At 46.7% G+C, this 15,316-nt stretch overlaps 1 protein-coding gene and 1 long non-coding RNA gene across 5 annotated transcripts in view; one reads left to right on the forward strand and one right to left on the reverse strand.

Moving 5' to 3' along the window:
* LOC102167472 (uncharacterized) overlaps positions 1 to 1,857 on the forward strand; it is a 30,211-nt gene extending 28,354 nt beyond the window's left edge. The window contains exon 5 of one of the 2 annotated variants that reach the window (XR_002342329.2): positions 142 to 1,857. This is a non-coding gene — a long non-coding RNA (uncharacterized LOC102167472). The remainder of the gene's footprint in view (positions 1 to 141) is intronic. The other variant, XR_014840347.1, reaches the window with a different exon arrangement.
* The window catches only part of LOC100620992 (general transcription factor II-I repeat domain-containing protein 2), a 55,853-nt gene that overhangs the window by 31,342 nt on the left and 9,195 nt on the right, over positions 1 to 15,316 (reverse strand). For all 3 annotated transcript variants that reach the window (XM_003354512.5, XM_085016899.1, XM_085016900.1), the window contains exons 2-3: positions 10,646 to 10,749; positions 8,986 to 9,124 (exon numbers count right to left, since the gene is read on the reverse strand). In XM_003354512.5, coding sequence (XP_003354560.3) covers positions 8,986 to 9,124; positions 10,646 to 10,744 — 238 coding nt within the window. In that variant the 5' untranslated portion in view covers positions 10,745 to 10,749. The remainder of the gene's footprint in view (positions 1 to 8,985; positions 9,125 to 10,645; positions 10,750 to 15,316) is intronic.

Consider the following 15,316-nt stretch of genomic DNA (forward strand, 5'->3'; position numbering starts at 1 on the left):
CGTTCTCAGGTCAAAGGTAAGGCAAATATCGTGGACAGACAAAATGCCACCTGAAAATGCTCAGACATCCAGGACGTACAGAACATATAGCCTTGTGTAAACAGTTGTGCCAAGCAATCCCTGTGCCTGTTTCCATTTCAGAACCAATGTCGTCATCACTGTGGCGCAGCAGAAACAAATCTGACTCATAGTCATGAGGATGCGGGATCCACCCCCCGGCCTCAGTCATGCGGCTTGGCCCCTATGCGGCTGTGGCTGTGGCTGTGGCGGAGACCTGCAGCTGTAGCTCTGATGCGACCCCTCGCCTGGGACCTGCCATATGCTGTGCATGTGGCCCTAAAAGGCCAAACAAAACAAAACGGAACAGAACCGATTTGGCTAAAACAAGGAAGCAGGTGAAAACCTACGTGTGTTTGGCCGTTCACACAATTGCGGCGCGCAGGTAAAGTGAGAGGGGACTAGACGGAGGGTATGGATCCTGTTACCTGCAGGCCTACTCCAGGGGTGAGTAAACCGGGGAGGTTTATGCCACGTCCTGCCCACGGCCTGTCTCTGTATGGTCTGGGAGCAAAGAAGGGTGTTTTCGATTTGGAAATGGTTAACTAAGTTCAGAATAACACTAAACACTAAATTCAAATTTCAGCAGCCTAAATAACTTTTTACGGCCCAGGTACATTCACTGATGTGCGGCCTCTTTCTTTCTTTTAGACAATTTATTTGATTGAACTATAGATGATTCATAATACTGTGTTAATCTCTGCTCTACAGGAAAGTAGCTGCATGATGCACAGATACAATCCCTCTTCATACGCGTCTCCCTTAGGACTATAGCTCCCCGTGCTCTACAGAAGGACCCTGTTCTGTGTTCCTTCTCTCTAGGTAACCGTTTGCATCGACTAATCCCAGACTCTCAATCCAGCCCTCTTCCACCTCCCGCCACCCCCTGGCAACCGCAAGGCTGTTCTCTCTGTCCGTGAGTCTGTTTCTGCTTTATAGCTAAGTTCACTGGTGTCATAGTGTACATTCCACATATAAGTGATAGCATAGGGTGTTTGTCTTTCTCTGTCTGATGTACACGTAATATGTGTGTTGCCTGTTGCTGGTTTCACCCTACAAAAGCAAGCTGAGGGGCTCTGCGGGGCTGTCATGACTCACAGAGACTAACGTACTTACTATCTGCTGTTCCAGAAAAAGCTAGCCCGTCCCTGGCTCACTCCGTCTTGTTTGACGGGTAAAAGCACCTATAACACTTCGGTTGATTCTGAATTCCTGCTGTTCTGCAGATTCAATTCATGCATAAACACTTATTCCACAGGGAGCTGGTTTCTAAGTTCAGATGGAAGATAAATGTGGTTTTGATGCAAGTTTACGGTCATTTTTCCTTACTTCCGAGACAACGTCTAAAGAAACAACCCCCACGGGGGTGGAGAGAGTTAAATTGGGAGTTGGGGATTAACATATACATACTGCATGTATAAAACAGGTAAACAGCAAGGACCCACTGTATAGCACAGGGAGCTATACTCAGTATCTGGTAATAACATATAACGGAAAATAATCTAAAAAAGAATATCTACCTGTCTCTATCCACCTATCTATATGTATCTGAATCATTATATCTATATATCTGATATATATATCTGAATCACTGCACTGTACACTTGAAACTAACACAATGCTTTAAAAAGAAAAAAATTCCATTCAAGGGGGAAAAAAAAAAGACAGAGTTCCCTGCTGGGCTCGTGGTTAAAGGATCTGGCCTTGTCACTGCTGTGGCACAAGTTCGATCCCTGGCCCAGGAACTTTCACATGCCGTGGGTGTGGCCAAAAAAATAAAAAACAAACGAACCAACAAAAGATAGAACCCATCACATATTCAAGAGCCACATGTTGTATTCCAATGTGGAATGCATGTGCCAGTCCCAGTGAGAAACTCTGGACAAAATGTTAATGAGATCCCCCCGCTTGAAAGCATTGGAGGCAAAAAACAAGACAGACCGTCATCCTCGAAAGAAAGGAAGCACACACAGGGCGGGAGCATCATACCAACCCGGTTTTTCCCCCGTGGGAGCGCCTCACTTCCTGTGGGACTTGGGGAGAAATAGGGCTTAACCCAAAAGCCACGGTCTAAGCCGAACAAGGAAACCGATGCCCCGTATCAGGACGGCCGCTGGGGCTGGACGTGGAGGGCGAATCCTGGAAAAGGAGTGAGTCCCAGAGGTGGGAGACCCAGTGTCATCACAGAAACTTCCCTCAGATTCTGGACCGGCCCCTAAATTGCGCAAGCTCAGGGTGAGGCTTTAGGGAAAGCAACATTTGGAGGCTCAGGTGCTGAGCAGACATCCAAACAGCTGTGTGGTGCCAGAAGGACAGGGTTTAGGATCCAGGTTCCGCCAAGTTCAGGAAGCTTGTTAAACTCCTTGTGAGGCGAAGGGGTAAAGGGCGGCACCAAACAGACCCGTCCACGTGGGGACCGGCGACCTGCCATTAATCTGACTGCTGGCAGAACAAAAGGCAGCTTTATGTAGCAGATTTTTACATTATCATTCCCAGTATATAGTCAAAAATGAGAAAGGTGAAGAAGCAGGAACCTGTGATCCACGACTGAGGGAGAGAGAGAGAGAGAGAAAATCTGTAGAAGCAGAACCCCAGGAGTTCCCATCATGGCTCAGTGGCAATGAACCTGACTAGTATCCATGAGGACTCGGGTTCGATCCCTGGCCTCATTCAGCGGGTTAAGGATCCCGTGTGGCTGTGGCTGTGGTGTAGGCTGGCAGCTGCAGCTCCAGTTGGACCCCTCGCCTGGGAACCTCCCTATGCCAGAGGCACAGCCCTAAAAAGACGAAAAAAAAAAAAAAAGCAGCAGAACTGTAAATAACCCAGATGTTGAAATGACCAGACTTAACGGCTATAAATACATGAAAGACTTTATGGGGCGGAGAACCCAGCAAGGGAATATAAGGGGCATTCCAACAGAGAAATGAAAACGCTCACCAAAAAAGGAAGAAAGACGAAAATGGAATTTTAGAAATGGAAAATGATTAGGACTGAAAATCTCACCAGACGGCCTTAACACGGGCGATCGGAAGCTTGAATACAAAAAAGCAAAGGTGGGAAAAGGGGACAGAGTCTTCCTGGCCTGTCAGACCCCAGCATGTTTTCTTCTCTGTGTAAATGAAGGAGCGAAGGGGTCAGACTAGACATTTGAAGAGACGACGGCCAGCATGGCCAGCGCTGATGAAGACGTCGGCCTGCAGGTTCAGTAAGCTCCACAGCCACGCAGGGTGAAAACAAGGCCGCAAATAGGCTCTTCATGAACACACGGATGAAAATCAAAGGTTAGATGGAGCTAGAGAAAGATACATGACTTTCAGAGGCACAAAATTAAGAATCCTGGGGAGTTCCCATCGTGGTGCAGCGGAAACGAATCCAACTAGGAACCCTGAGGTTGTGGGTTCAATCCCTGGCCTTGCTCAGTGGGTTAAGGATCTGGCGTTGCCATGAACTGTGGTGTGGGTCGCAGATGCAGCTTGGATCTGGCGTGGCTTTGGCTCTGGCATAGGTTGGCAGCGACAGCTCCAATGGACCCCTAGCCTGGGAATCTCCACATGCCTTGGGTGTGGTCCTAAAAAGAACCCCCCCAAAAAAAGAATTTTAACCTGACTTTGTATCTAAAATAGTGGCAGCCAGGAGACAATGGAATGAAACTTTTAAAGAACTGGAAGGAAAAAAAGCCTCTTAAGCTATTTTCTTTCCTCCTTTCTTTTCTTTTTTGCTTTTTAAGGCCGTACCCACGGCATATGGAAGTTCCCAGGCCAGGGGTTGAGTCAGAGCTGCAGCTGCGGACGTACGCCCCTGCAACTCGGGATCTGAGCCTTATCTGCAACCTACACTACAGCTCATGGCAACACCGGATCCCTCACCAACTGAATGAGGCCAGGGATCAAACCAGTGTCTTCATGGATACTAGTCAAGTTCATTACCACTGAGCCACAACAGGAATTCCTCAAGCTATTTATTTGCCGTATCGAGTAAAACTATTCTTCATGATGCAACAAGGACTTACTGTATGGCACAGGGAACTATATTCAATATCTTGTAACAACCTGTAATGGAAAAAAATCTGAAAAAGTATGTATATATGTACATATAACTGAATCACTTTGCTGTACACTTGAAACTAATACAACTTTGTAAGTCAACTATACTTCAATGTATATGTATTTTTTTCTTTTTAGGGCCACACTCAAGGTGTATGGAGGTTCCCAGGCTAGGGGTCGAATCGGAGCTACAGCTCCAGCCTACCCCACAGCCACAGCAACGCCAGATCCGAGCCGCATCTGTGACCTACACCACAGCTCCTGGCAGTGCCAGATCCTTAACCCACTAAGACAGGCCAGGGATCGAGCCTGCAACTTCATGGTTCCTAGTCGGATTCTTTTCCGCTGCACTACAATGGGAACGCCAATAAAAAATTTTTTTTTAATATTCTTGAAGAACGAAAGCAAGGACAGTGATGTTGGCAAGATGACAGACTAAGAAGCAACAGGCCGTCCTGCCTCCACAATTACAGCAAATGAATGGAAGGACCAGAGCACCTCTTGAGAGAACTTCAGAAACCAGTTGAGAAGCTATGGCAACCAAATCATGGGAAAACCAAGAAGGGATGCCAACATGGGGCTAGGAAGATTCCCAGTGTTTGGTGGGCTTAGTTGTGCTTCTTCCTCCACATGTCTTAGTGCAGAGCAGCTGGGAGGGACCCCCAGACGGGGGCTTCTCCTTTGGAATGGAAACAAAAGAGTGGACTGTGTGGCCAACATTCTGGCTTTCTAGGGGTTGCTGGAGGAACAGATTGCTCTTACTTAACTCAGAGCTGCAATTCTGTGGGCAGACACTAGGGGGAGAAAGAGGTTCAAAAAGGTTTGAGAGGTTCTTGAAGTTCCCATCGTGGCTCAGTGGTTAACAAATCCGACTAGGAACCATGATGTTGCAGGTTCGATCCCTGGTCTTGCTCAGTGGGTTAACGACCCGGCATTGCTGTGAGCTGTGGTGTCGCAGACGTGGGTCGAATCCCGCATTGCTGTGGCTGTGGTGTAGGCCGGGTAGCTACAGCTCCGATTTGACCCCTAGCCTGGGAACCTCCATATGCTTTTTGCCAAGAAATGGCAAAAAGACAAAAAAAAAAAAAAAAAAAAAAAAAAGGTTTGAGAGGTTCTAGAACATCGAGCCGGACTGAGGGTCAAAGGAACGAGCTGAAATTCCAGCCACCAGTCCTAAAGAAATGTAGATCTATGAACCACCTGACAAAGAATTTAACATAGAGATCATCAATGAGCTGAAAGAATAGAGAGAGACAAGTAATAGTGCGAGAAGAAAATGAGAACACACTAGGAGTTCCCACTGGGGCTCAGTGGGTTAAGGACCCGATGTTGTCTATGTGAGGATGTAGATCCAATCCCTGGCCTCCCTCAGTGGGTTAAGAATCAGACTGGTTTTTATGGAGTTCCCGTCGTGGCGCAGTGGTTAACGAATCCGACTAGGAACCATGAGGTTGCGGGTTCGATCCCCGCTCTTGCTCAGTGGGTTAACGATCCGGCGTTGCCGTGAGCTGTGGTGTAGGTTGCAGACGCGGCTCGGATCCCGTGTTGCTGTGGCTCTGGCGTAGGCCGGTGGCTGCAGCTCCGATTCAACCCCTAGCCTGGGAACCTCCATATGCCGCGGGAGCGGCCCAAGAAATAGCAACAATAACAACAATAACAACAACAAAAAAGACAAAAGACAAAAGACAAAAAAAAAAAAAAAAAAAGAATCAGACTGGTTTTTACAAAAAAGACCTAACTATATTTTTTGTATGTGTGTGTCTTTTTAGGGCCACACCCACAGCATATGGAGGTTCCCAGGCTAGGGGTCAAATTGGAGCTACAGCTGCCAGCCTACACCACAGCTCACAGCAACCCCAGATCCTTAACCCACTGAGCGAGGCCAGAGGTCAAACTGGCATCCTCCTGGATCCTAGGTGGGTGCCTTAAACCCCGAGCCACAAAGGGAATTCCAAGAATTCAACTATTATGGTCTATTGTATAAATGTGCATCCAGGCACTGTAGTGTAAGCTGGAATTTGACTTTGTAGATGTTACAAGTTGATCAGTCACTTGAGCTAATGTGTGGTAGCTGTCTGAGTGTGTTGCAGTCTTAACGCTAGGCTTTCCAACAAGATTTGTCAAGAACCATCCTGCTGTTTTGAAGAAGTCTGTCCAGCTGTGGAAAAGACAGCCTCTGGCTTCTCTGCACTGGTGTTGAAGAGGGAGAATATGAACTGCTTTAAAGGGCTGTGTGTTGCGGATACTCTTTTATTTTATTTTATTTTATTTTTTTGTCTTTTTGTCTTTTGTTGTTGTTGTTGCTATTTCTTGGGCCGCTCCCGCGGCATATGGAGGTTCCCAGGCTAGGGGTTGAATCGGAGCTGTAGCCACCGGCCTACGCCAGAGCCACAGCAACACGGGATCCGAGCCGCGTCTGCAACCTACACCACAGCTCACGGCAACGCCGGATCGTTAACCCACTGAGCAAGGGCAGGGACCGAACCCGCAACCTCATGGTTCCTAGTCGGATTCGTTAGCCACTGTGCCACGACGGGAACTCCAGGATACTCTTTTAAATAAGAGCCCACCTGGCCTTTGGGTCGCCTTTGCAGAAGGCTTGCAGCTGGAGAGTGTTGCTCTAGGCTATTTTTCTGGCATTCTCTTAGGTTACAAAGTTAGCACGGGGACATGGGTTGGATCCTTTGTTGTACCTGATCATATTGCAGAGATTCTGCCCAGCTGGATAGAGATGTCAGAAAGCTACTTGCTGTACATGGGCAGCATCAGACTTCAGATCCTAATATTTCTCTCTCTCTCTTTTTTTTTTTTTGTCTTTTTGCCTTTTCTATGGCCTCTCCCTTGGCATATAGAGGTTCCCAGGCTAGAGGTCGAATTGGAGCTGTAGCCGCCGGCCTACACCACAGCCACAGTAACTCGGGATCTGAGCCACGTCTGCAACCCACACCACAGCTCATGGCAACACCGGATCCTTAACCCACTGAGCGAGGCCAGGGATCGAACCTGCACCCTCATGGTTCCTAGTCAGATTCGTTAACCACTGTGCCACGACGGGAACTCCCAGATCCTAATAGTTCTGCTGTGCTGTTAATACTCAAAATATTAGGGGATGGGGTGTTGAAGCGTGCCCTTTTTTGCTTTAACAATTTATAGAATTTAAAAGACGTATGTCTTTCATGTGGCCTCACATTAAAAGTTATGAGAACGTAGACATGGTTTACAGCTTTTACTGTATACCTTTCCTTGGCCAAGCATTTTAAAGTGTGTCACTGGAGTTCCGTCATGGCTCAGTGGAACCGACTCTAGCTAGTATCCATGAGGATGTGGGTTCGATCCCTGGCCTTGCTCAGTGGGTTAAAGATCTGGGGTTGCTGTGAGCTGTGGTGTACGTGCAGACGTGACTCGGATCTGATGTGGCTGTGGTGTAGGCCAGCAGCTGTAGCTCTGATTCAGCCCCTAGCCTGGGAACTTCCATATGCCTCCAGTGCGGCCCTAAAAAAAAAAAGTGTGCCACCTTTTAATCTTTCCTTTTTTTTTTTTTTAGTTGAAGGGGATACTTTTTGTATATATGATGAAACTCATGTCAACTGCAGTGAGTGTAATTTCAGATATCAACGTTATTCCATTGTAAAATCACACCATGGAAATATTACCTACAACCTGTCATTTGTCAGGTGTACGGTATCTTTTTTATTCTTTAACTTTTAGCATTAAATAAAAATAAAATTGGGAGCACTGAAAAGAAAGAAAAAAAATCCATACATATATGAACCTGTGCAGTTCCAAGTCCATGTTGTTCCAGGGTCAGCTGTGTACATATAGAGAGGTTGTGTGTGTGTGTGTGTGTGTAGAGAATATATATAGAGAGAGTGTGTGTACATATATATACACACACATATATATGTATCCCCTTTGCCAACCCTTGGAGAAGCTATACACACACACACACACACACGTATGCCAGTATACCCTCTGATAAACTTTTTTTTTTTTTCCCTTTCTTGGTTTCAGGGAATACAGAATTGCTTATTTATTGATTGATTTGTTATTTATTTATTGTCTTTTTGCCATTTCAAGGGCCGCTCCCGTGGCATATGGAAGTTCCCAAGCTAGGGGTCAAATCAGAGCTGTAGCCACTGGCCTACACCACAGCCACAGTAATGTAGGATCTGAGCTGTGTCTATGACCTACACCACAGCTCACAGCAACACCAGATCCTTAACCCACTGAGCAAGGCCAGGGATCAAATCCGCAACCTCATGGTTCCTAGTCTGATTCGTTAACCCCTGAGCCACGACGGGAACTCCGGGAATTGCTCATTTAAAGACTGGCAGTGTAGGGTACAGGGGTAGAGTGATCACTCTGCAACGTGCAGGTTTTAACACACTAGGCTCGTTTCCCTCACCAATGGCTGCATACGCTCACTAATGCTCCTTGTAAACTCATGTTGGCACACCGAAGCCTCTGAAAGTGCCAGAGTTTTTTAAAGAAAGAACAAGAGAAAAGAGTGCAATGGTTACTAACTGAAAACCAAAACAAAACAAAAACACACAACTACGAGTGGGCCCTGAAGGAGTTTTTCCCTTTCCTTTAGGAAAGGGTAAGAGAAGAATATTTTTTTTCATTGTGGGTTTATTTTAGGGATTAAATTAGGAATTTGCTCGGTGCGTTTTTCCAATTTATTCTACAGAACCAGAGCCCTGATGAGGACTCAGTGCAGCATACACGAACCGTGTTTCTTGGACTCGGTGTTAAGTCCACAGGGATGGGTCAGAATCATTTTTAGGATAATGCTTCTGACGTGTTAGAAGCAAACATTCCATAAGTCTTGCCTGCAACTATGTTAAGATTCGTGATACAAAGGATAAAAATCCTTAGCACTTACAGTATTTTGCAAAATCCTTCTGCAGATCCGTCCTGGCGTTCACAAAAGCACGTCCCTTCTCCGTGCCCACGACAAACACGTCTGCCTCATACATTGCGATGCAGGCCACCTCTGCTTTGGACTTGGCCAGCTCTTTACACTGAAATAGGGGGGAAAAAAAGGAATGAAACGTTCTCTACGAGGGCAGATCCAGATTTTGTGGGGCTTGAGAGGTCCGTCTTAAGGAAGAATCCACAAAGTTGATACGAAAGCAAGGACTTCTTTAGAATGAGAAAAACCCCCAAGAAAAAACCCAAAACAAATGTATCAAGCAAAACAAATATCTGAACGGTGCAAAATACGATTAGAAAATGCTATTTGAAATGAACATTGTAGGAATATCTTGGCATAATGGCCACAAGACACTTGATTCCTTGCAGAAAAGAGGTTTAGGGAAAAATAGCACATTAGCATTGAAAACTGTTTATTTTGCCCACAAAAGCAAGTGCAGTGTACAAACAAGTTTAATATCCTGAACGCGTTATTCCCATCCATTTAGCACAAGTGAATTGTTTGCTTTCACTTTGAAAAAAATATGTATATCAGGCAAATACCATTAATATCATAAAACCAGAGTTCCCATCCTGGCGCAGAGGAAACAATCTGACTAGGAACCATGAGGTTTCGGGTTCGATTCCTGGCCTCGCTCAGTGGATTAAGGATCCAGCGTTGCCATGAGCTGTGGTGCAGGTTGCAGATGAGGCTGGGATCCCGTGTTGCTGAGGCTGCGGTGTAGACCAGCAGCTACAGCTCCGATTAGAGCCCCAGCCTGGGAACCTCCATAGGCCAAGGGTGCAGCCGTGGAAAATGCCAAAAAAATAAAATAAAAAGACAAAGAAATAAAATAAAACCTGGAGAAGAACATTTTCATTAACTACTTGTGATGTTTGTGGTTTATAATAAGAAATGTATATTTAAAATATATATATATTTGTTTGTCTTCCACTGTTCTGGCCACGAAGCTAAGGGGTTGGAGGTTGAATCTATGGCCAATGGCTTATGCCTGTGTAATGAGGCCTCCATACAACCCCAAAAGGATGGGCTTGAGTTGGTGAACCTGTGAAGATTTGGGAAGACTGTACCCTTGGAGAGGGCATGGAAATTCCAGACTTTTCCTGTACATCTCTTCCATCTGACTGTCCTTGAATTATATCCTTTTATTTATTTTTAACTATTTATGTATTTATTTTGCTTTTTAAGACCACACCCGTGGCTTACGGAAGTTCCCAGGCTAGGGGTCTAATCGGAGCTACAGCTGCTGGCCTACACCACAGCCACAACAACTTGGGATCCAAGCCTCGTGTGCGACCTACCCCACAGCGCACTCATGGCAGTGCCAGATCCTTAACCCACTGATTGAGGCCAGGGATCGAACTTGCATCTGCATGGATATTCGTCAGGTTCTCAACCCTCTGGGCCACAACAGGAACTTCCTGAGAAGAGATTTCTTAACTCTGCCAAGCCCATCATCCTCTATATAAAAGGCTCTGCATACACTGATAGCACGTAACACTGGAGTTGAGCGTTGTAGCACCGAAGTCAAAAGCACTGGTGACGCTTCTGTTATTTTGGCAGTGATCCAACCACGTGACATTGTTATCAACCTGCAAGGCCACCTCACCATGGACTCCAGCGCAGACACGAGGAATGTCACCACCATCCTGCTGTCCGAGGACTCCTCGTTTTCGACGGGCAGGGTGGACATTGCGACTTGGGCCATGATCCCTAGGAGAGAGGAGCGTTAAGAACGTGAGTGGGGGAACTTCAGTGTCCGGCTCCTGGAGCTGTGAGGTCCTCCCAGCTGGTTCAAAACATCCTCTAACTTTGAAGAAACTAGACACTAGGAGTTCCCGTCGTGGCGCAGTAGTTAACGAATCCGACTAGGGACCATGAGGTTGCGGGTTCGATCCCTGCTCTTGCTCAGTGGGTTAAGGATCCGGTGTTGCCGTGAGCTGTGGTGTAGGTCGCAGACATGGCTCGGATCCCACGTTGCTGTGGCTCTGGCGTAGACTGGTGGCTACAGCTCTGATTCGACCCCTAGCCTGGGAACCTCCATATGCTGCGGGAGCAGCCCAAGAAATGGCAAGACGACAAAAAAAAAAACAAAAAAACAAAAAACCCAGACACTAAAGACAGTAAGTGATTTGCCTAAGATCTCCGTATAGCAGCACTAACTTTGCATAGTGTATTTTCCATTTAACCTAGATGCTGCCTTCTCATAAAGTAAATTCAAATATTAAGCTGGCGAGGCATGTTAACTATTGTTAACTATTTCCCAGATGCAGAGGACGGGATGGTAATGTCCCTTATTGATCCAGTGTTGTTTTGTTAGATTTCTGCATGGCCATGCCTGATACCACCTTCTGGTCCACACACACAGGAAAAGGAGAGAAGTGGTGTTTTCTGGTGGTGTTGTTTTGGTTTGTTTTTTTTATATATATATATATATATATATATATATTTTTTTTTTTTTTTTGGCTGTGCCTGTAGCATGTGGAAATTCCCCAGACCAGGGATCAAACCCATGCCACAGCAGGGACGACAGGTCCTCAACCTGATGAGCCACCAGGGAACTCCCAGGAGAGAAGGGGGTTTGTGTACTACAGATGGGAAGAAAAAAAAACCCTTCCTTCCTCTCCTAGGACTTCTCCTGCATGGAAGCTCATTCTAATTTTCACCAAGTAAGCATGAAATCAAGTGAGCATGAAAAAGTTTCTTTGAAAAAATTTCTCCAACACCATAAAGAGAGTTCCTTGAAATAGAGCATTTGGAGTTCCCTGGTGGCCTTGTGGTTAAGGATCCGGCATTGTCACTGCTGTGGCTCTGGTTCAGTCCTTGTAAAGCAAATACGTGTCATTGTGTCCTGCCCCTGCGATAGCTGGCTTATTTATATTTGTAAGCAAAAGATAAACAGACAAATATAAATATGTATGTAGGAGGAATCCTACATCGAAGGGGTGAAGTATGCTGATCCTATAAAGCCTGTTCAGAAGTATTTGCAGACGTTTCTTTCAGAGCCTGAGGTTTGATTTCTTGCCCCCTTGAAGGCGTGCGGCCACCTGCCTTGTGTTGGCCAATGACAGCGGGGAAATGACATCACTTCCACGCAGAGGTTTCCAGCACACTCCCCCCTTCCTCTTCAGTGGATCTGTGACATTCTTTATGGTTGGTTCCAGATTGAGGAAACTCTAGAACAGACCCACAGGCACCTCATCAAGAGACCTCTAGTGCAAGGAATCAATCCTTGCTCCTTGAATGCACCGAGATCTGGTGGTAGTTTTTTTTTTTTTTCTCTTGTCTTTTTGCCTTTTCTAGGGCCGCTTCTGCGGCATATGGAGGCTCCCAGGCTAGGGGTCTAATCGGAGCTGTAGTCACTGGCCCACGCCAGAGCCACAGCAACGCGGGATCCGAGCCACATCTGCGACCTACACCACAGCTCACGGCAGTGCCGGATCCTTAACCCACTGAGCAAGGGCAGGGATCGAACCTGCAACCTCATGGTTTCTAGTCGGATTCGTTAACCACTGCGCCACAACGGGAACTCCTGGTGGTAGTTTTAACCACAGCCTGCCTAGCCAATCTGAGTGGACCTAGCAGGCTGCAAAGGAATTCTAGAAATGTAGCTATGTATCTACCTGAATTTTCTGAAGACTCCTGAGGAGCCTCAGATCTCTAAATTAGAGCCGTAATCTTCCCGAGAAAGATCATAGATGGACATGTGCAGAGCCACAAGGATGCAAATGGTTGGAGCTAAAATTTTCTTATAACTCTCCCTATTACGCAACAGAATGTCAGAGCATGATGTCATACCAGGCACATTCATTAAGGATCCAGCACTGTCACTGCTGTAGCTTGGGTATGACCTGGCCGTGAACAGGTAAGGAAATACACTTTAATCTGAAAAAGAAATTTTTTTTTTTGGTCTTTTTCGGGCCACACTCACAGCATATGGAAGCTCCCAGGCCAGGGGCTGAATTGGAGCTGTAGCCACTGGCCCACACCACAGCCACACCAACACCAGATCCCAACCACAATGCTGGATCCTTAGCCCACCGAGCGAGGCCAGGGATCGAACCTGTGTCCTCATGGATTCTAATCAGATTCGTTTCTGCTGAGCCATGATGGGAGCTCCCTGATCTGAAGGTTTTTTTTTTTTTTTTTTTTTTTTTTTGTCTTTTTGCTATTTTTTGGGCCGCTTCTGCGGCATATGGAGGTTCCCAGGCTAGGGGTCGAATTGGAGCTGTAGCCACTGGCCTACGCCAGAGCCACAGCCACGCGGGATCTGAGCTGCGTCTGCGACCTACAGCTCACGGCAACGCCGGATCATTAACCCACTGAGCAAAGGCAGGGACCAAACCCACAACTTCATGGTTCCTAGTCGGATTCGTTAACCACTGCGCCACGATGGGAACTCCTGAAGCTTTAATTTACTTTTTTTTTTTTTTGCTTTTTTTTTTAGGGCCGCACCCGCAGCATATGGAGGTTCCCAGGCGAGGAGTCGAATCAGAGGCATAGCTGCCAGCCTATACCACAGCCACAGCAACGTGGGATCTGAGCCACATCTACAGCCTACACCACAGCTCATGGCAAAGCCGGATCCTTAATCCACTAAGCTATGCCAGGGATTGAACCTGTGTCCTCATGGGTGCTAGTGAGATTCATTTCCGATGAGCTACGATGGGAACTCCTGAAGTTTTAATTTACTTTATTTTATTTATTTATTTTTGGTGGTGGCATGCAGCGGCATGAGGTGGGTTCTCAATTGCCAGGCCGGGGATTGACCCTGGGCCACGTGATGAAAAAGCACCAAGTGCTGACCAGCAGACCATTAGGGAACGCCCCGATTTGAAGCTTTGAAATAGTTGTCTTAAAATCAAGCCCTTCCTGTTATCACACCCATGTTTGAGACCAAAGAGAAGTTGGTGAATATGGTTTGTCATAGCAAGGACTCTGTTCCAGCAACAAAGCTGGAGTCAGACACAGCAGCAAGCAACACCCGGCAAGGACACGTGTTAGGCCTTAAACACGCTTTCCTCTCGTGTTCTGGATTCCATGATCATCCCTTAGGACATCAGGCAGAGGAAATACATAGCGAAAAGTATGAAATAGCAAAGGCAGGTTATTTTTCTTTTTTTTTTGGTCTTTTTAGCTATTTTTCCCATGTATCAGAATATTCACTTAGGTTATGTTCTCTCCTTGTTACTTTGGGAGCTCAGAATATGTTCATTCATGGAGTTCCCATTGTGGCTCAGTGGTAATGAACCCAACTAGGATCTATGAGGATGCAGGTTCAATCCCTGGCCTTGCTTAGTGGCTTAAGGATCTGGCATTGCCATGAACTGTGGTGTAGGTTGCAGACGTGGCTGGGATCCCATGCTGCTGGGGCTCTTGCGTAGGCCGGCAGCTGCAGCTCTGATTTGACCCCTAGCCTGGGAACCTCCATATGGCTCTGGTGTGCCCCTCCTTCTCCAAAGAATATGTTCATTCCTATATGAAAAAAGGAACAGGTGTATTCTTATGTTACAAACTCAGTGACTTGTCCATGCAAAACTAGAACATAACACAAGAACAATTTCCTGTCTGCTGCTGTTTCCATTTCTCATCTTCGTGGGCCGTGGACCTGTTACGATGTCAGTCATATTCAGTGTGTGCGAAAAAATGAGACGGGAGTTCCCGTGGCGGCGCAATGGAAACGAATCTGACTTGGAACCATGGGGTTGCAGGTCAATTCCTGGCCTCGCAGGTTAAGGATCCAGTGTTGCCATGAGCTGTGGTGTAAGTTGCAGACGAGGCTCGGATCTGACGTTGCTGTGGCTGTGGTGTAGGCCGGCAGCTGTAGCTCCAATTGGACCCCTAGCCTAGAAACCTCCATATGCTGCAGGAGCAGCCCTAGAAAGACAAAAAGAAATGGGATAGACACCACACCAACAGCCCATGGGGATGCCACAGGCGAGAGGTGCTGTATCATTACCAGAACTTTTCAGGAGCATCTTAGTACTTTTCCATGGGAAGAACCCTGGAGCTGACCAAGTCCAGTTAGGCTTGATGGAGAAGGATGCATTTGGTTTGGGGCTTTTTGCTGTCTAGAAATGGCTGCATCTGGATTACAACAGAAATTCGCCGGGTTGTTCTTTGCTCCAAGAGGCCATTTCCCTGGATAGTCCTTAGGCAAGACTGCTCATGGAACATTCCCTGCACCCCTAACTCGGTGAGTGCGTCCTCGCCTCCCTTTGCCAGAGAGAAACTGCCATTGCACAGAGGCCTGAACGGTGAACACCAGGAGTTCCCACAG

This window comes from Sus scrofa, chromosome 3 (genome assembly GCF_054392235.1).
Source record: "Sus scrofa isolate SSC_HxYL_T2T_F1_AM1 chromosome 3, Sscrofa_HxYL_maternal_Yorkshire_Landrace_v2.0, whole genome shotgun sequence".
Taxonomy (NCBI): Eukaryota; Metazoa; Chordata; class Mammalia; order Artiodactyla; family Suidae; genus Sus; species Sus scrofa.